Genomic DNA, 20,295 nt, shown 5'->3' with positions numbered 1-20,295 from the left:
TAGTTTTCCAGTTAGCTATGCCCTGCTTACCAGCAGTTACTGATATTTTTCATATTTTCAGTGTGTATCTATTTTTTTCTTGTAAAGAGAAGGTCAGACTTGAGAAAAGAATTAAAGGCTCCCTGTTGCCTCAGTTAATTATATATTGTTGTTTGACAGTAAGGTAGTCATGGAAACTGAAATTGAAACTTAGAAACCTGAGTATAAATGATCTGCTCTGATCCCTTCCCAAGAGAACGGTCAGGTTGGAAGTCTGAAAGTCATTTAGAACAACGAGTACTTGTAGCTCCTCGCATTATGAACCAATTTCTCATCATAAAACTGATCTTCCTAAAGCTGCTTGCTGTGAACTGTAAGTAATGATTAAATCATTTTATACATTAGCTTGTTTTTTATGAAGTACATGTGGGTTCTGTCTATTTTTCAGTTTACAACTAAACAAACATTTTATATATATATATATATATATATATATATATATATATTATATATATATATATATATATATTAAAAACTTAAATACAGTGTACGTTGTGTTAGATAATAATAAGGAAAAAGGCTTTAAATCTAGTATAAATATTATGTAGCTTTGTAAAATTATTTATCTTTTGTTTATGTTCCATGTAAGCAGAATGTAATCTCCTATTGCAGTATTTGGGTGTTTTATAAAGTCTGTTTAATGTTGTTCATGAAGCTCATATTAATAATAACAATAGCACCACATGTAAGCTCCAGAACCCTTCATGCTTCTGTGCATCTGGTGGCACTTCACCTTGCTGTGAGTGGTTTTCTACACAGTGACACACTGACTATATAATCCCCTGCATATGAGCCGTGGGCATGCATTCACAAAGCAAAGCTGTGGCACTGAGCACTGACTGGCAAAGCAGGTATTCAGTGAAGGGCTCTTCAGAACAAATGCTGAACATCACACACAGCCTTAAGAGTCTTGTTAAACCTTATACAAGTTTACCAGTTTCTCAAGGTTGACATGTTTTATAATACACTTAACCATTCCACTGTGGGCTTTACAATGCTAACCTGCTGTATGCTTTACCAGGCTTTCGTTGTGATTTCTTCCTGTTCCCATCTGAGCGGGGTCTGCTTTCACTATGGGAAACTCTTATAAGGCAATAGTCAATAATTCCTCACAGAATGTATAAGAAGTCACTATCAAATTGGGGTCACTTAAAATTGCATTTTATAAACAATATTAGACTGTTGTTATTAAGAATAACATTGGTTAACTAAGGCATGTATAAGAAAATGTATAATTACTTTATAACACATGGAGTTTTACTCGAGTAATCTAAATGTGAAATTGTATTTTAATAAACTGTTTTTCAGCCACAATTTAAAAACACTCAATCAACACTGTAAATTGTATTGGAACAATTCAAGAAGACTTCAGCTGAAATATGTGTCTGCCTGGCTTCATTTCTTATAGGTTATTCCTTATCTATAATACAGTACCTTTAATATCTCATGTGTAGATTTTTATAAACTGATGCTTAAACTGAAATGTGACTTGTATGTATATGCTCATATTTCCCATCAAAGTGCTGCTCCACAAATCTGCAGTTCATATAGGTTGAGAATTTATTTTGAGTGGCATTCTGAATAATACTGGCTTTCCAGTTACTTTACAAATGCTGTTTCCAACTAACTTCTGGTGCAAGCAAAAAGAAAGAGTTCACACTGCTTTTTTGTAAAATGTATATTTCTGTTAAACGAGTGTGATAATATTTGTTAGTGTGTGTTGAATGACAAAGTCTGTTTTAATGTTGTTAACACATGTTGTTACTGGTACACCAATATTAAGCAGTTTACGTAATTCTAGGTGTTCTTCTCATTAAACACAGTGCATGTGTATGTAATTCTAGTTAAATAGAGGGAACACCACACGTTTAATTCTAGGGGTTCTTCTCATTAAACAGAGGGAACACCGTGCATGTGTATGTAATTCTCATTAAACAGAGGGAACACCGTGCATGTGTATGTAATTCCCATTAAATAGAGTGAACACTGTGCATGTGTACACCGTGCATGTGAACAGAGAATGTATGGAAAATATAGTACGTTTAAATGCAATATAACAGCTGGAATCCGAGAATTCATTTTCTTTACACCAAGCTCTGCAAGATCGATTTCAAGTGATCAAGATCAATTTCTGGTGACCAAACAATAATTCCCAGCAATACACATCAATGTGTTGTGCACGGGGTAAATAATAATGGGGTTGCAGTCCCAAATAGCACAACATAACATGCGTATCCTTCCCACAATGAAGTAACATGGTCACCAGTCCTGGGTGCGTGCAGTAGTGCTTGTGGTGGGTGACCCAGGCTTATATGTGATAATCGTGCAGTGTTGTTCCGGGTTCTGTGCTGGCCCTTGGCGACAGCTCCAGAACGTGTTAGCCATCTACTAATACCAAACAACAATAATTAGTAACAAAACAAACAAAACACTCACAATACTTTATCACAGGTATGTCTCACAGGTCCTTCTGGGTTCTATCATTAAATCATAGTGAAGGAACAAATTGTGTCTCTCCGTCCCCTTTTATGCTGTCACACATAACCCCTTAGTAAACGAGTGTAGCCACCCCTCCAATCCTCGACTGCCACATTGTATCATGGGCTATGGTTCCGGTTCATGACATACCATTCAATTCAACGGGCTGAGATGCCAAGTCATTGTAAATCCAATGACGAATGTTTCAATGAAGACACTGTGAAAGATTTTCTTAACATTTCTGTGACAGAGATCGAATGATTCTTGGTGTTAGATCTCCTTCTCAACCTGTAAGGGTGCTGAGTAAAGGTAACAGAGTACCGTGGACTAGATGGCCTGACAATTCATTCCCGGGGTTAGGCGGAAGTCGGCCATCTAGAAAGAGGGCGGAGCTACGGTACACTAACACATTGACCCAGAAGGTTAACGGCGTGGCAACTGTGGACTGGAGGAGCGCTTGTTAACCAAGGGGTCATGGTTGACAGTATATAAAGGGGATGTAGTGATGTAATCTGTTCCTTTGTAAATGGTTAGAACAAACCTAAGAGGAGACTGGTGAAAACGTGAGTGTTTTGTTTGCTTGTACTGTCGTGTCTAAAAACTGTTTGTTTATTGTGATTAGACGGCTAACATGATCTGCTCGTCAAAGGCAAGCATCTAACCGGACAACATCACTGCACTTGCATCGTGGAGAACTGTATTGCACCACGAGCACTAATTCACTCACTAATGGACTTGTGCATGTGTTTTGTGTTTCACTGTTTCGGGACAAACCCGGGATTATAAATAAAGTAATACATGCTGCTGTATTACTTAGCATCATTTATTGTTTAGTGTTTGTTTTGCTGTCAGGCACTGGAATTGCAAATCATTATACAACATTGCACCTGGATTGTAATTGTCTGTCTGTTTATTGATCACCTGTACACTGTTAACCACTTTACCACCATTTCTTATTAAGTGTATTACATTTCTTTTACTGTTTCTAAACCTCGGTTTTCAGCAATATAATTATGCTGGTACTAAACACTTTGTAGGGGATCATAAAAAATAGCAGCAGAGTCTACAGTCACTACTTTATAAACAGTAGTGTACACCCACTGCACTACAGTATGTCTTTAACTGCAGATTTTATTCACCAGGTCAAGACATTAGCACGGGTCGCATCATAGGAGGCTATGTCCCTGCGCCTCATTCAATCAGGTACATCGTGTCAATACAGACGACAGGAGGGGCACACTTTTGTGGAGGATCGTTAATAAACAGATATTGGGTTTTGACGGCAGCCCACTGCAATATTGGGTAAGCACTGCTTTACTTCGCTTTGCCCTTACGTGACTTTTCCAGGTATCTGACGACTTAAATGACCCACAAACCAAACACCCTTGATCTGTCATCGTGGCGTGTGCAGTTGTCAGGTGATGCCAAGTGCCATCAGGTTCCTGTGCTAGGAAATGACACTGTGCCTAAGCAAGCACATGAACATGACACCAGTAATCTCCTGCACATTTAACAATGGGAGGCATTATACATGCAGCTTTGTGCAGACTCACACTGCAAAACTCTAATTGTGCACTATACAGTACACAAGGTCTATTGATTACCGTAGCATTCAGTAACAACTCAGTTACAGGATAAAAAGAGACTGACAACTCTTCAGAATCTTGTGTTGTTTTGTGGTAAATTGAGACCAACAAACTCCCTTTCAGAGTAGTGTAGCAGCATTTATCTTGGCGTTAGCTTTTTATTTTAAATCACATAGATATATCACTGCTAACGAACATTTCTGTAAATCCTGTGTATAAAACATAAAGCATATGCTTTAATAAGAGTTCCAGAGTACAGCCTTTGCTTTTGTGAATTATAAATAATCTTTTATTAAAACAGAACTCATGTTGTTTGAGCAGCCAGCTTTGCCCAGGGTTTCTCTTAATGTTAATGAGATGAGATCAGCATCATTCAAGCTGAATGGACTCACCCAAGCCAGTAGACCTGACTGATAATGATAAGAACATAAGAACATAAGAAAGTTTACAAACGAGAGGAGGCCATTCGGCCCATCTTGCTCGTTTGGTTGTTAGTAGCTTATTGATCCCAAAATCTCATCAAGCAGCTTCTTGAAGGATCCCAGGGTGTCAGCTTCAACAACATTACTGGAGAGTTGATTCCAGACACTCACAATTCTCTATGTAAAAAAGTGTCTCCTATTTTCTGTTCTGAATGCCCCTTTTTCTAAACTCCATTTGTGACCCCTGGTCCTTGTTTCTTTTTTCAGGCTGAAAAAGTCCCTTGGGTCGACACTGTCAATACCTTTTAGAATTTTGAATGCTTGAATTAGGTCGCCACGTAGTCTTCTTTGTTCAAGACTGAACAGATTCAATTCTTTTAGCCTGTCTGCATATGATATGCCTTTTAAGCCCGGAATAATTCTGGTCGCTCTTCTTTGCACTCTTTCTAGAGCAGCAATATCTTTTTTAGAGCGAGGTGACCAGAACTGCACACAATATTCAAGATGAGGTCTTACTAGTGCATTGTACAGTTTTAACATTACTTCCCTCGATTTAAATTCAACACTTTTCACAATGTATCCGAGCATCTTGTTAGCCTTTTTTATAGCTTCCCCACATTGTCTAGATGAAGACATTTCTGAGTCAACAAAAACTCCTAGGTCTTTTTCATAGATTCCTTCTCCAATTTCAATATCTCCCATATGATATTTATAATGTACATTTTTATTTCCTGCGTGCAGTACCTTACACTTTTCTCTATTAAATGTCATTTGCCATGTGTCTGCCCAGTTCTGAATCTTGTCTAGATCATTTTGAATGACCTTTGCTGCTGCAACAGTGTTTGCCACTCCTCCTACTTTTGTGTCGTCTGCACAATTTAACAAGTTTGCTTACTATACCAGAATCTAAATCATTAATGTAGATTAGGAATAGCAGAGGACCTAATACTGATCCCTGTGGTACACCGCTGGTTACCACACTCCATTCTGAGGTTTTTCCTCTAATCAGTACTTTCTGTTTTCTACACGTTAACCACTCCCTAATCCATGTACATGTGTTTCCTTGAATCCCAACTGCGTTCAGTTTGAGAATTAATCTTTTGTGCGGGACTTTGTCAAAAGCTTTCTGGAAATCTAAATAAACCATGTCATATGCTTTGCAATTATCCATTATCGATGTTGCATCCTCAAAAAAATCAAGCAAGTTAGTTAGACACGATCTCCCTTTCCTAAAACCATGCTGACTGTCTCCCAGGACCCTGTTACCATATGGGTAATTTTCCATTTTGGATCTTATTATAGTTTCCATAAGTTTGCATATAATAGAAGTCAGGCTTACTGGTCTGTAGTTACCTGGTTCAGTTTTGTTTCCCTTTTTGTGGATCGGTATTACGTTTGCAATTTTCCAGTCTGTCGGTACCACCCCTGTGTCAAGAGACTGCTGCATGATCTTGGTTAGCGGTTTGTAAATTACTTCTTTCATTTCTTTGAGTACTACTGGGAGGATCTCATCCGGCCCAGGGGATTTGTTTATTTTAAGAGCTCCTAGTCCCTTTAACACTTCTGCCTCAGTTATGCTAAAGTTATTTAAAACTGGATAGGAACTGGATGACATGTGGGGCATGTTGTCCGTATGTGTTAGGAAGCAGTCATTTGTCATTTCCACCATTTCTATTTCATCCTTCGCGCTACCCATCGGGTTTTCCCATTTTATTTGGGGGAAGTTGAAATCCCCTATTAGTATGGCTTCTCCTTTGCTACATGCATTTCTAATGTCATTGTATAGCAGATTATTGTGCTCACCGTCTGAATCTGGCGGTCTATAGCATGCTCCTATTATTATGCCTTTTGAATTTTTGTCCGTTATTCTGACCCATATTGATTCGGTTTTATTTTCTTTGTCCAGGTTTAACACCTGGGCTTCAAGACTGTTTCTTATGTATAGCGCTACCCCTCCTCCTCTTCTGTCCTGCCTGTCTTTCCTATACAGTGTATACCCACAAATATTATATTCGTCCCCATCACTCTCAGACAACTACGTTTCTGTAACACCTATCACATCATAGTTACCTTTTAGTGTAGTAGCTTCAAGTTCTAGAATTTTGTTTCTGATACTTCTAGCATTTAGATAAATACATTTAATGGTTGTCTTACCTGAGTTGTTGTTCTTGTTTTGATGTGGTCTCCCTTCTGTTTTTTTGTTGATTTCTCCCCCCTTCCTTTCTAGTTTAAATGCTTCTGAACCTGCTCGAGGATCTTTTCTCCGAGTAGACTAGTTCCCTTGTTATTTAAATGCAGTCCATCCCGTCTATACAGATAGTCCTCGTTGTAGAAAGTGGTCCAATGATCAAGATAGGTGAAGCCTTCCTGTGTGCACCACGTCTTCAGCCATGCGTTTTGATTAATTATTTCCAGCTGTCCATATGGTCCTTTGCAAGGTGCGGGTAGTATACCCGAAAATAACACAGTTTTGGTTTTCTCTTTTAATTTCCTTCCTAGCTCTCTGAATTTGTTTTGCAGGGATTTTGGTCTGTCTCTTCCAATGTTGTTTGTACCGATGTGGACGACTACTACCGGGTCGTCTCCTGTTCGTTCTAGGAGCCTGTCCACATTCTCAGTGATGTGCTTGACCGAGGCTCCCGGAAGGCAGCACACTGTTGTAGTAAGGGGGTCCAAACTGTGAATTGAACTTGCTGTGTTTCTCAGTTGGTTAGTCCCTAACAATCATGACCTCCCTTCTTTTTGCTGTCTGGTCACCACTGTCAATAGGGTCCTGGATGTTGTCCCTTTCATTCTCTTGTTGTTGGTTCTGCTCATCAAAATTCTGAAGTGACTCAAATCTGTTGGTTGTTTTGATTTCTGGTGGTGGTGTTTGACGAAGTTTCTTTTTTTCCCTGCTTCTGCCTACCTGAACCCAGCTGTTCTGACCTTCTATCTCCCTGGTGGCTTTCAGTCTGTTAGGGGTGATGCAGACTTCCATGAATTGTGGGTGTGCCAGTTCCTCAAGATCCTGTTGCTGTCTCACTTCTTCCAGCTCCATTTCTAGCATACTTACTAGTTTATGCAAATCCTGGATCGCGCGGCACTTTACGCACACTTGGTTTAGCTCCGCTGGGTTTTCTCGGATTTCCCACATCAAGCAGGTGTCACAGATTACTGGCTTGAAGACCATGTTGAGGGTTTTTTTTTTTGAAGTTTAGTTTCTTCTGCAGCCGTCATCCTGCTTTCCAACTGCTTCTAAACTGCTCTGTACTTTTCCATGCCTGTACTTCTCCCATTCGCTGTCGCTTCCACTCGCTGTCGCTGGGAAGACTGCCTCGTTTAACTGCGTTGTTCTGCTGTGCTGTTGGCTCTTCCCCTCGCCCGTTTCTCAAAACGGTGCTGAATTTGAATCAGCTGCTCCGAGTTTCAGCTTGTTTGTTATCAGAAAAACACACACGGCTGTTTGACTTTGCGCTGCTGCTGTGTTTCCCCAATGTCCTGTGTTTTCTGATTAAAGCAATTCAAGATGCAATTTCTCCTTTCTGCTTCTAAACTGCTCTGTACTTTTCCACGCCTGTACTTCTCCCACTCGCTGTCGCTTCCACTCCCACCCTTGAACTCTCCATAAGATTGGACCGCTCTGCCTTCTCACAGTCTCAAATCCCAATAGGGTGGAGTAGCACTTTGTTTCTCTAATAAAATAGTTCTCTGATTGTCTGTTGTTATGTGATGTACATTATGTTTTTACTTTCAGTATGGTAGGACAAGTAAAGAAATAAAAACACCAATTACATTTCTAAAACAAATAAGAAACAATTTACTACGAGTTTTGCTGTGACCAACGAAGATTTGTCATGAATATTCTTCCATATTCAAATACACATTTTGAATTAGCTGTACCATCTTATAGCAAAAACAGCAGTATCTCAGGAGAGAAATAAAGAATGTTATGTTTCAGACGTCATTGATGCCTGAGTTTCTTTGCATGATATCCTTTTGATACCGTCAAATTATGTTATAGAAACAAAATACATTTCAAGCAGTGTTGGTTCAAACATTCAATAAATCTAAAGACTGCTTGGAGTAGAAAGCTCTGAGAATCTAGCTCTATATACATTCCTTCTTTTGAAAGCTTTGTTTAACTTTCACTTTACTCTTCCAGATGTGACCAGATGGTAATAGTTGCAGGAGACTATTCACTTAATACGTATGACGGCACTGAGCAATACTTTCAACCTCTGCGTATGATCTCTCATCCACAATACGACAACAAAACCAACAATGCAGACATAATGCTCATTAAGGTAAAACAATAGAAAGCCTTTGTGCTTCTCATATTTCCATCAGTGATATTGTAAATGGAACAATTCATGTATTCATTATATGGAAGCATCGTGGTCCGTGGTCAGTTTTTATACACTGGACTAGCCGCAGTTAAAAGCATCAAGAGGAAGAGCTTATTCACTGGACTTCCATCATCTCTGGAGACCTGGGTGTAGATGCAACTCAGTGGTGGTGTGTTAACCTCCCCTCCAATAGGCATTAGTCACATCTTGAACACACAGATCAGCACAATCGCCAGTGTTTACTTGAGAGAGACCCAGGACTGAATGGTACTGGTCAGGTCAGGATTGAGGCTGCACCTCACGATGTATGTATGAATGGTAGGGGATCAGGGCAGGATTGAGGCTGCACCTCACGATGTATGTGTGAATGGTAGGGGATCAGGTCAGGATTGAGGCTGCACCTCACGATGTACGTGTGAATGGTAGGGGATCAGGGCAGGATTGAGGCTGCACGTCACGATGTATGTGTGAATGGTAGGGAATCAGGGCAGGATTGAGGTTGCCCCTCACAATGTGTGTCTAGAAGAAATTGCTTCCACTTTCCATGTTTTCTACAATAAACCAGTAACTAAAGGTTGCATCAGAGCTACACAAAGATATACATACTAATCCCACAGTTTAAAGGACTGAGCTTTAATGATAGGCTGAAATAACTCAATTTATTTAGCTTGGAATAAAAAAGAAAAAAGGGGTACATGATTAAGTCTTTAAAATCTTAAAAGGAGTTGACCTAGTCAACCCGAACCAATACATTAAGTGTAGTACTGAACCCAGGACACAAGCTAGAAATGAAAAGGAGATACACTTAGAGTGAAGTAGACTGCTCTTCACACAGAGAAGGGTGAGGGTATGGGATGAGCTACATAATCACTTGGATCTTCTAAAACCCAAATTTACAAAGTTCTGAGATCCATCAGCTACTAGGAACCAGATGAGCTTAGATGGGCCAAATGGCCTTGTCTCATTCAGAAATCTTCTAATATGTAGATTTGTCCAAGTTCACCACAGGCACCCTATATTATTGGGCTTCTGTTATTGCTGGATACTGTGATACAACTGAATGGTTTTTGGCTTCCATGTGTCCTATATAAGGCACAATGACAAGGATAGGAGCCTGAATCTTTCAGAGTCCCTGTCTCATAATGTTTTGATGATTTTTTTGTCTGTGCTGAACGGAAGCAAGTAAAAGTAAAGCAGCGATGGTTTGTTTAGAAATGAAGTCAAGGATTGTAATGACGAAGGACCTCATATTTTACTGGAGAAGATGTTCTTCATCTGTATATGTATGCATTGCAGCATTTTATCTTAGTAGAACACAGTAAACCTTTGCTCAAGCCTTGATGACGAATTCTCTTCATGCGTTTTCATGTTCATACAGCTCAAGAAGCCGGTGAAACTCAATGGCTATGTTACGATTGTGGCTCTGCCTCGCCATGAAGCTTCCCTTTCTGAAGGGCGTGTCTGCAGGGTGTCAGGGTGGGGCTACACCAGCACTGCAGGAGGACAGATTCCCAACACACTGAGGACTGTCAAGCTACCCATCGTGTCATCCTCCAGGTGTAACAGCACAGAGGCTTTTAATGGAAACATTACATACAGCATGATCTGTGCCGGCTATAGCTTAGGAGGCAAGGATGCATGCAAGGTGTGGCATTATTATTTCTTACATTTCAAACCCCACACAGGTGCTAACTGCTAAGACAATATGGTCATCATGGAAGGGAGTTCCAGAGACGAGGGGCCAATGAGCAAAAGGCACGATCTCCCATAGTTCGTGATTTTGTTTTGTAATATTTTGTGAAGATCTTTCTGGAAGAAGTACTATTAAGTTAATACCTTGTGAAATATCAGCCATTTGTAAAGGTAATCAGCAACCAGTTTCCTAAGTGGATATCTGCCTGCTGAATGGCAGGGCATCTAGAATTATCAGGAATTTGAATCCAAATAGATCTTATGAAAAATAACCTCAGGTTGAAGCTTAAACTCAAATGACAACTTGCTGTGAATGAAAAGTCGAAGATCAACAACAGTTAAGGTGTAACAGGTTGATCAATGTGTTCGTGTAATTGACTGTGATGCCTAGTCACGAGCAAATGAACTACAGGGTTCCACAACTCCTTCAGAAACTCAGCACATAGGGACATGTCAAACTGCACTGAAATACTGCCATTCTGTGTCTATCTAGATAGTAGCATGGCCATATACAGTAACAGTGCAGGGATTGGAATGGACCCTTTAGAATCGCTTTACTGAGGCTTGCTTCATTATAAAGATAACTTTTAAATGTGAACAACAAAAATACATGCAGTTCAACCTACTCTATAAAGCAATTAAAAGACATTACTACCAGTGCAGTTTAGACAGAGATTATTACACAGCACTCCATTGTGATCCCCTCAGTAAGACCCCCACTCAGAGTACACAACAGCACACAATGCATTGGAGCTGGAGTTCAAACAGGTTATGGTCTAGTGACTTATATCTGAATTCTAGATGACATTAAAATTACAATACATGTCTATTACAATATCATAGCAATGATACTATGGCAATTAATCAATTAGTAAAAGATTAGTAATCTAGTCTGTAGCCAGCCAGATCATTTTAAGTACATGATTTAATAAAAAAATGATACAAATGTTCCTTTTTACACAAGTGCATGCTATTGTACTGAATTGGCATCTCAACCCATTGAACTGAATGGAAAGGCAAGGGCTGGAAACCTCAAACCATACAGCTCAAAGACAAAAACCTTTCCATTCAGCTAAAGAGCATGCTCTGTTCAGGGGGCTGAGATGCTGATTCATTACACTATGCCTACACCACTGTGATAACTGGAGAGTGGCTTGTTTGGAGATGAGATAGGGCTCTTTGACAAGGCTTGATGTGTGTTCATGTCTTCCCAGGGGGACTCAGGCGGTCCGCTGGTTTGTGAAGGCCGGGTATATGGCATTGTGTCCTGGGGAAACGGCTGCGCGGACCCTCGATACCCTGGAGTCTACACAGCTGTGGCTGCATTTAGAAGATGGATCGACAGAACTATCTTCAGCTCCAATGGCAGATGTCCCCAGCAGTAGCTTAGTATTTGTGTACTGTGAAAGTAAAGTGATCCAGGAAACAGGTACAGGTTTCATTGAAGGGAAATAAAGCGAATGTAAAAAGCAACTCAGAAGGATAACTCTGAACTGTTGCTTAGTTCTTTTTACTAGGTGTATAATTACATAACAAGTTTCAAAAGGTGCAAATTTCCCTACCTTGAAAAGCCTGCCCTGTTACTTTCTGCAATTTTGTTTTAAAATAAAGTATTTTGTCAAGTGAACTTTTATATGGTTCTGTAGCGAAATCCAGGGCAGAAATGAATTTAGGACTGCTTCGCAGTATCCAGTGTAAAATGTATTTCTATCATATGCATGCAGACAAGCATTGTGGAAACAAGTGTGTTCTTCTACTTGATCCAGTATCAGTCTAGCACATGATGACACTGGGAAGGTATGCGCTGGGATGTTTCCTAGCAACCTGAAAAAAAAAATCTCTTATGTTCTTACATACCTTATCTTAAGATCGGTTCAAATAAGGATCTGTGAAGTCATACAATAGAAACCATGAGCTAGATTTCTTTATACATTTTTGTTTGTGTTATAACATTAAAACAATGATATTATTAAGATGATTGGTAAAATAGATTTGTGTCCGTTGTCTAATTTAGTTTTTGTTTAGACATACTTATATCCTATAAACAAAGTCATTTTTAAAGGATTAAATACAGTTCTCTATGGATTTAATGTTGGATTTAATAGACTGTAACTCAGTAAACCAGCAACAGTGTAGAACACTCCCATGAGTATTAAACATGGTCATTTAACCAAAGAGCAGTCTTTAATAACTCCTGAGTGAAAGCTGTGTGAATGGAATTCCTTTCACTCAGTAGCCAGGCATGACCTTCTGTTGCAATGCTGTACTCGGCCTGTGTAGCAAACTCTACACTAACACCTTCTCCTGGATTCCTGTATAATTATAGAAAGAAATAATTGAAAGAAACAGGGTGAGGGAAAGCAGGGCCACTAAAGGGAAACTTTGCATCTATAGTTTATAGTATATAGCAATTAGGTTTCATGGTGAGATTAACATTGATTCACACTCACGTTGGGTAACCTGCTGACTGCAAATTTGCCATATTTGAGGTAAAAACAGTCGACTCGTCAACACATCAATAAATCAATAAATCAATAAATAAATAAATATTAATAAAACATGTTTTTGATAATGTCTGGTACTCTATTTGTGAATGCTGTGCTAAACTGTTACTTCAAGTTCTCTGCTGCCTCACAGGACATTGCTGTAAACAAGACGCTGCATCTCAAGATATTAAAAATGTGTATCTCTGTGGAGATAATGAAAATCTACATCTCTGTGGAGATAATGAGAATGTGCACCCCCATGGGAGATAATGAAATACCACGGCTTCAACTAGAGGCTCTTATTACTCAGTCACAACACAGTCTTGCCTTTCATTCAGCGCTATAACCTTCTGGATTCTGGCCACTACCGATTAATAGAGCTGATCCAGCAAACATCCTGCTGCCTTTTATTATTTCTATAATGCTCTCACAAAGAGTCCCATGCTTGCTGGTTAAATAACAAAGCAGAATGGGTTTTTTTGTTTGTTTTGTTTTTTTTTCTTTCAAATCTCTTTATTTTTAATTCATGTAAATTGCTCTGCCAAGCAAGGTTGCTTTTTCACAGATGCAAAACGGTTTTATTGTGTACTTTTTTACTTGCACTATTTATTTACACCCCAGGGAATTATGAACAGAAAAAAATCAAAACTATGCAGAATTATGCAGTGTCTCTGTACAAGTGTGTACAAAGTAACAAAAGTATTGTGCAGTTGTGTTGGGTTCTTCTCTCATATTGGATATCAAAATAATAGCATTAAAAAAAAAAAACTAAGTAGAAAACAATGGATTTTTAACATAAAGTCTTTTCCAAGATTGAAATAAAGGAACACAAGCTCTTTCAGTTTGTCTTCTGAAAGAGAACTCCTCCGATCGGACAGGACAAGATTATGCACTCAGCATCAGCTGTATTTACTGCATTTATGTAACTGAACGCTAATGTTTTCAAATTAGGAAGATGGTCCACTGTCAATGACCAAAACAAGTCAATGTCAATTTGCCCTGGCGGTAGAGCACTCTGGATCGCATCGGGTGCCACCTTCAGTGTACAAAGCAAAGCAAAGTATATCTTTTACTCTCTCTTCTGCTGATATATTTGCAACGTGGGGCCTTTGTCGTGGCATTTTCTGGCAAAATTGATTAATGTTCTCTTTATCCTCAGTGTGATCCAACGCTTTTCTCTATCCTTCTCTGTTAATGGTGATATTATTTAATATTCCGTGCCTATATGCGGGGACACGTTGTATTTGTGAAATTACACATAATTTCCCAGGGGGAGTTTATTGTATTTTTTACACTGTATGTTTTATTTATTTTTATACCCAAAGGGAGACCCCAATAAGGGGTTAAATTTATGTGTTTTATGTACCAAAAAGGAGACCCCAATAAGTTGTTTTATGTGTGTGTTTTTACCATTTTAATTATTATATTATAATATGTTATCATGGGCATGGTCACAAGTGATTGTAGTCAGGTGCAAGTCATCAGTCACCCTTTGATTAGTCCTCCTATATAACTGGGGAACACACTGGAACCGGACTGGGGCCATTTTGGACATGGAAGGAAGAGAAGCAGCCCTGGAGCCTAAGCAACAAAGACATTGAAGAGAAGCGGAAGGAAACAAAACAGCACAACTAAATGCAGGGAAGACTCTACAGAAAAGAAAGTACTCTTTGCATTGTTGAGATTATTATAATACTGTTTCACAACAGACTGCGAGTATAACTTGTGTTGTTTACTTAAGTGTCCCATCTGATGGTTGCTAGGGTTGTAGTTATTAACTGTTACCCGTCTCCAGTACATAGGGACTGTGTAGTATACTGTTGGACTGAATAAGTATCTCTGTTGTATTATGAGTGCTGATTCATTGTAGTTCTGTCAATCTCCAGGGCTTGCCTTCTCTCTTTGTTCCAGAAGAAGGATTGCAGAGAAGACAGACTGCTGTATTACCTGCAGACACCCTGATAAGACAGGCTCTCGCCTTCTAGAGTTAAGTATCAGTGGCCAGGTCGGAAGACTAATGCTCTTGAAGGGAGGGGCCGAATGCGGTGTGTGTGAATTAGCCCCGCGCAGAGTGAGACTGGGAGGGGAGAGAGTATGATGGACAGATTATTTTCATTGTTTCTCCAGGATCAACATCACGGGGGGGAGGCACCTCATGGAGACAGGTGTGGGATCTGGATGCAAAGTATTGGCAAGCAGCCAGTTAGACTTTTGTGGATAAATTAAATTGCCTGCATAATGGTGAAGACCACTTTGGAGAAGATTGCCTTTTGTCCTTTGAGGAAAGTGTCCAGTGGTCAGTCTGAGATCCAAATAACCTGTATATGAAATATACTTACCTGTAAAGTCACGCAAACAAAGCCCTGACATTTTCTAGAGGAATTGCACTGGTTTTCATGTGACATACAGACATTTGATAGTATAAATCACTTGGAACATCGAGACAATTTGATCTGGCTGGGTGTTTCACAACAGAGCAGCACTTTAATAGCTTATGACCACTTACATAGACTGCACAGGTGTCTCGGGTTACAGAGCCATTCATGTTTATCATTTAAAGAAAGTACTTCTATGTAAGAGCAATAGGCTTTAACCTATATTACAGAATAGGCTTGAACTAATACTACAGAATATGTAGACCATTAAATGCGGCTTTACAATCAGGGTTGGCTCAATGGATGCTATAGTAGTTGATATTTCAGTGAACTGTTTCAATTCGATTTGATACCATTGCTGTGCTGCATGGGTCTGGCACACTACCATTGCTATACTGCATGGGTCTGGCACACTACCATTGCTATACTGCATGGGTCTGGCACACTACCATTGCTGTACTGCATGTGTCTGGCACACTACAATTGCTGTGCTGCATGGGTCTGGCACACTACCATTGCTGCATTGCATGGGTCTGGCACACTAGGGTGACAGTAAAGCACAATAGAGCTGTGTTGTGCTCTCTGCTGTTTTCATGTACCATGTTTATGTACTGAAAGAAACTCAAATTTCTTGACAAACGTTTCAACTAGAAGTCCTTTTGAAAGTCTTTGGTTTCTTTTGGTATTTCTTTTCTACATATAATACATATGCCAGGATTCAACTGAAATTCATATCTTACACTGCTCACACAGTACAGTTATACAAAAAGGATTTTTAAAATATAATGTTGACTTTCTTCCCTTTTTGATCTCCTGTTCTATGTACAGTAAAACATTGATTATAGCTCCTTGGAAACCTGTCTTGTGTGCAGTGATCTGCCCTGCTGAAACTGGAAATGCGCTATTCAACCCTGAGTCTCTGGTATTTACACAAAGGTGCAGTACAGAATCTTATACATTTAAAGATAAATAGGGTTGAATTATTTATTTTTAGGAGGCTTCTTGATTGGGTAATTTTACCATCAGTTTCACATTTTCAATTGTATTAACTGAACAATTTGATTTTCCAAACATGCCCTGCTCCCAATTCATTCTGATAAGAGGTTGTGAACATGCCCTGCTCCCAATTCATTCTGATAAGAGGTTGTGACATGCCCTGCTCCCAATTCATTCTGATAAGAGATTGTGAACATGCCCTGCTCCCAATCATTCTCATAAGAGGTTGCGAAAATGCCCAGAAAATGTATGGAGCTCTTTTGTTTGCTACTATTGTTCACTAGATGGCACTGGCTCTTAATTCTGTCTGATCTAGCCTATGTACATATATCTACAGCAGACAACTTGAACTGAAGAGCAGCTCCTGCACTGAAAGCACCTGAACACTGACACAAAGTACTTGAGAAATTGTAATAAGAATGATTGCAAATATCATCAACTTGTAATGGGACTGTAAGCAAAATCAAAGAGGAAAGTGATACATGCCCTTTGTCCACATGGTGGCACTATTCTTTTCCTACTGTGAATATATAGATTTGGTTATTCAATGTGTTTACTGGAGCATGCTGGCAGTCTGGCAGCTCCAGAAGCTTCTCTGAGGTAATGAAATGCTCCAATCTGAGAGTTAAGATAATGTGATGCTCCAATCTGAAAGCTAAGGCCTCTTTTCCCTTAGTAATACTTTCTAAGAGGATTTCATGGATTGAATACATTGCCACAGAGTCTTGAGGAAACTCACAGTGTTGAACAAGAAATCTTGATGGAGTTAACAGCCTGCTTAACCAGTTGTCCACAATGTTTGTTGTACTGATATAAAGGGATTTACAGTACAGCACAGACACAGTGTAAGGATATTTGAAGAATTATTATGCTAACACTTTGCAAATACATCTCAAACTGAAATGAGGGTTGCTGTAATCTGAGAGGTAGGGTTAGAACATAAGAACATAAGAACATAAGAAAGTTTACAAACGAGAGGAAGCCATTTGGCCCATCTTGCTCGTTTGGTTGTTAGTAACTTATTGATCCCAGAATCTCATCAAGCAGCTTCTTGAAGGATCCCAGGGTGTCAGCTTCAACAACATTACTGGGGAGTTGATTCCAGACCCTCACAATTCTCTGTGTAAAAAAGTGCCTCCTATTTTCTGTTCTGAATGCCCCTTTGTCTAATCTCCATATGTGACCCCTGGTCCTTGTTTCTTTCTATCTTTTTTATTCAGTTCAGTTTGAGAATTAATCTTTTGTTCGGGACTTTGTCAAAAGCTTTCTGGAAATCTAAATAAACCATGTCATATGCTTTGCAATTGTCCATTATCGATGTTGCATCCTCAAAAAAATCAAGCAAGTTAGTTAGACACGATCTCCCTTTCCTAAAACCATGTTGACTGTCTCCCAGGACCCTGTTACCATATAGGTAATTTTCCATTTTGGATCTTATTATAGTTTCCATAAGTTTGCATATAATAGAAGTCAGGCTTTCTGGTCTGTAGTTACCTGGTTCAGTTTTGTTTCCCTTTTTGTGGATCGGTATTACGTTTGCAATTTTCCAGTCTGTTGGTACCACCCCTGTGTCAAGAGACTGCTGCATGATCTTGGTTAGAGGTTTGTAAATGACTTCTTTCATTTCTTTGAGTACTACTGGGAGGATCTCATCTGGCCCAGGGGATTTGTTTATTTTAAGAGCTCCTACAGGATAAAAGAATTGAATCTGTTCAGTCTTGAATAAAGAAGACTACATGGCGACAAGCATTCAAAATTCTAAACGGTATTGACAGTGTCGACCCAAGGGACTTTTTCAGCCTGAAAAAAGAAACAAGGACCAGGGTTCACAAATGGAGATTAGACAAAGGGGCATTCAGAACAGAAAATAGGAGGCACTTTTTTACACAGAGAATTGTGAGGGTCTGGAATACTCCCCAGTAATGTTGTTGAAGCCGTCACCCTGGGATCCTTCAAGAAGCTGCTTGATGAGATTTTGGGATCAATAAGCTACTAACAACCAAACAAGCAAGATGGGCCGAATGGCCTCCTCTCGTTTGTAAACTTTCTTATGTTCTTATGTTCTAATCCCTGAGCTAAAGATGTGAGTTATGAAGAGCAGCCAGGCTAATCCTTGAGCTAAAGATGTGAGTTATGAAGATAAACAGCACAATGAACGGTGGGGGGCACGGGGACAGGGTGTGACTAAACTCTGATTGAGGTTTAAAATTGGAGAAAGCCAATATTGTATTCATAGCATCGGCAAAGGGACCAAAGGACACAGCTGGAGACTGAGAGTAGATGTTTTTCCTGATTGATTGGAGACATTTACCTATTTTAATATGGAGATGTAGATACTATAGAAGATACTAAAACTCTCTGGCTCGTTACATGCATGCTGAAGATAATTACATTCAGATGTTTTATTTTCATAACTGGATATTTGTATGAAACACAGTGCATTTCCACAGAAAGTGTGCATCACAGATTAGAAGGATCTTCTTTATACACAAAACCTCAAAGTTACGAACCCCACACTTACTAACAGACAGCTCAGATGAACACGTGAAATCACAAACAGGTCCCTTGGCTTTTGTAAAAGATGTGAAGATCATATGGAATTCGAGCACTGGTCCTGGTTCATTTGTTATTATTCCTCTACAGTCTGGGACTGCTGTCGGTGTACAATCCCACAGTGTACAATCCAATCTGCAACCAGATGCCAAGGTCAAAGACCTGTGGCACTGTGGAACTGCAATTTATTGCCCTCCCTCCAGTATTTACTGCTAGTATAATGAATTCACAGATGCTGATTGACTGCGAAAGGTTTTTTTCGGATTTGAACTGTCAGCCCCCGTTGCAGACTTGCAGAAATCCCTCTAAATCATACAGATGGAGGAACCCAATTTGTGTCTATGTGCAAATGATAGCTAAAGGCTGGAGTAAGACAACAGGGCAGCAGAACAACAAGGCAAAGAGAATTCTGTGGAGGGAATATTATTTTGCAAGGGAGAGATGGATGCAGCAAAGAGCACCTATTTTACTTTGTTCAACTTGGAAATAAGAGTTCTGGATTAGTCGAAAAGTGAATATGAAATGACATTATTATTGTGTGAGAAAAGTTGCCTCTGCAGTCTTTGTAACTTCCTCCCTCAAAACATCTCCAATTATCTTGCTGAGTTTTCCACGCATGTATCATATATTGACCCATTTAACATTACTGCAGACAGTCAACATGGTTTTAGGAAAGGGAGGTCGTGTCTAACTAACTTGCTTGATTTTTTTGAGGATGCAACATCGATAATGGATAATTGCAAAGCATATGACATGGCTTATTTAGATTTCCAGAAAGCTTTTGACAAAGTCCCGAACAAAAGATTAATTCTCAAACTGAACTGAATAAAAAAGATATTGCTGCTCTAGAAAGAGTGCAAAGAAGAGCGACCAGAATTATTCTGGGCTTAAAAGACATGTCATATGCAGACAGGCTAAAAGAATTGAATCTGTTCAGTCTTGAATAAAGAAGACTACGTGGCGACCTAATTCAAGCATTCAAAATTCTAAAAGGTATTGACAGTGTTGACCCAAGGGACTTTTTCAGCCTGAAAAAAGAAACAAGGACCAGGGGTCACAAATGGAGTTTAGAAAAAGGGGCAATCAGAACAGAAAATAGGAGACACTTTTTTACACAGAGAATTGTGAGGGTCTGGAATCAACTCCCCAGTAATGTTGTTGAAGCTGACACCCTGGGATCCTTCAAGAAGCTGCTTGATGAGATTTTGGGATCAATAAGCTACTAACAACCAAACGAGCAAGATGGGCCGAATGGCCTCCTCTCGTTTGTAAACTTTCTTATGTTCTTATGTTCTCATCTACCACACGGTAGAGCCTGCATCAACGGGCTCTATCGCTAA

General features: G+C 39.5%; 1 protein-coding gene across 2 annotated transcripts; it reads left to right on the top strand.

Moving 5' to 3' along the window:
• Window positions 1-237: 237 nt before the first annotated feature.
• Window positions 238-13,095, top strand: LOC121328513 (trypsin-3-like). 2 transcript variants are annotated; one of them, XM_041273208.1, is made up of 5 exons: window positions 238-352; window positions 3,660-3,819; window positions 8,670-8,811; window positions 10,232-10,410; window positions 11,760-13,095. In XM_041273208.1, exons 1-5 carry the CDS (start codon window positions 298-300, stop codon window positions 11,998-12,000), a joined length of 777 nt encoding a protein of 258 aa, XP_041129142.1. In that variant the 5' UTR covers window positions 238-297; the 3' UTR covers window positions 12,001-13,095. The 2 variants fall into 2 exon arrangements, with proteins under 2 accessions (XP_041129142.1, XP_041129141.1); XM_041273207.1 differs by having other exon boundaries at window positions 10,232-10,498.
• Window positions 13,096-20,295: the final 7,200 nt, after the last annotated feature.

This window comes from Polyodon spathula, chromosome 16 (genome assembly GCF_017654505.1).
Source record: "Polyodon spathula isolate WHYD16114869_AA chromosome 16, ASM1765450v1, whole genome shotgun sequence".
Lineage (NCBI taxonomy): Eukaryota > Metazoa > Chordata > Actinopteri > Acipenseriformes > Polyodontidae > Polyodon > Polyodon spathula.
Note: the sequence above shows the minus strand (reverse complement) of the source record. Positions and strands in the feature narration are given on the sequence as shown.

Excerpts from the sequence above, each read along its gene's own strand:
- LOC121328513 (XM_041273207.1), top strand. The coding sequence starts at position 298 with ATGAACCAATTTCTCATCATAAAACTGATCTTCCTAAAGCTGCTTGCT. Across the intron at positions 353-3,659 it reads AAAGCTGCTTGCTGTGAACT|GTCAAGACATTAGCACGGGT; the intron begins GTAAGTAATGAT and ends TTTATTCACCAG. Across the intron at positions 10,499-11,759 it reads GAGGCAAGGATGCATGCAAG|GGGGACTCAGGCGGTCCGCT; the intron begins GTGTGGCATTAT and ends ATGTCTTCCCAG.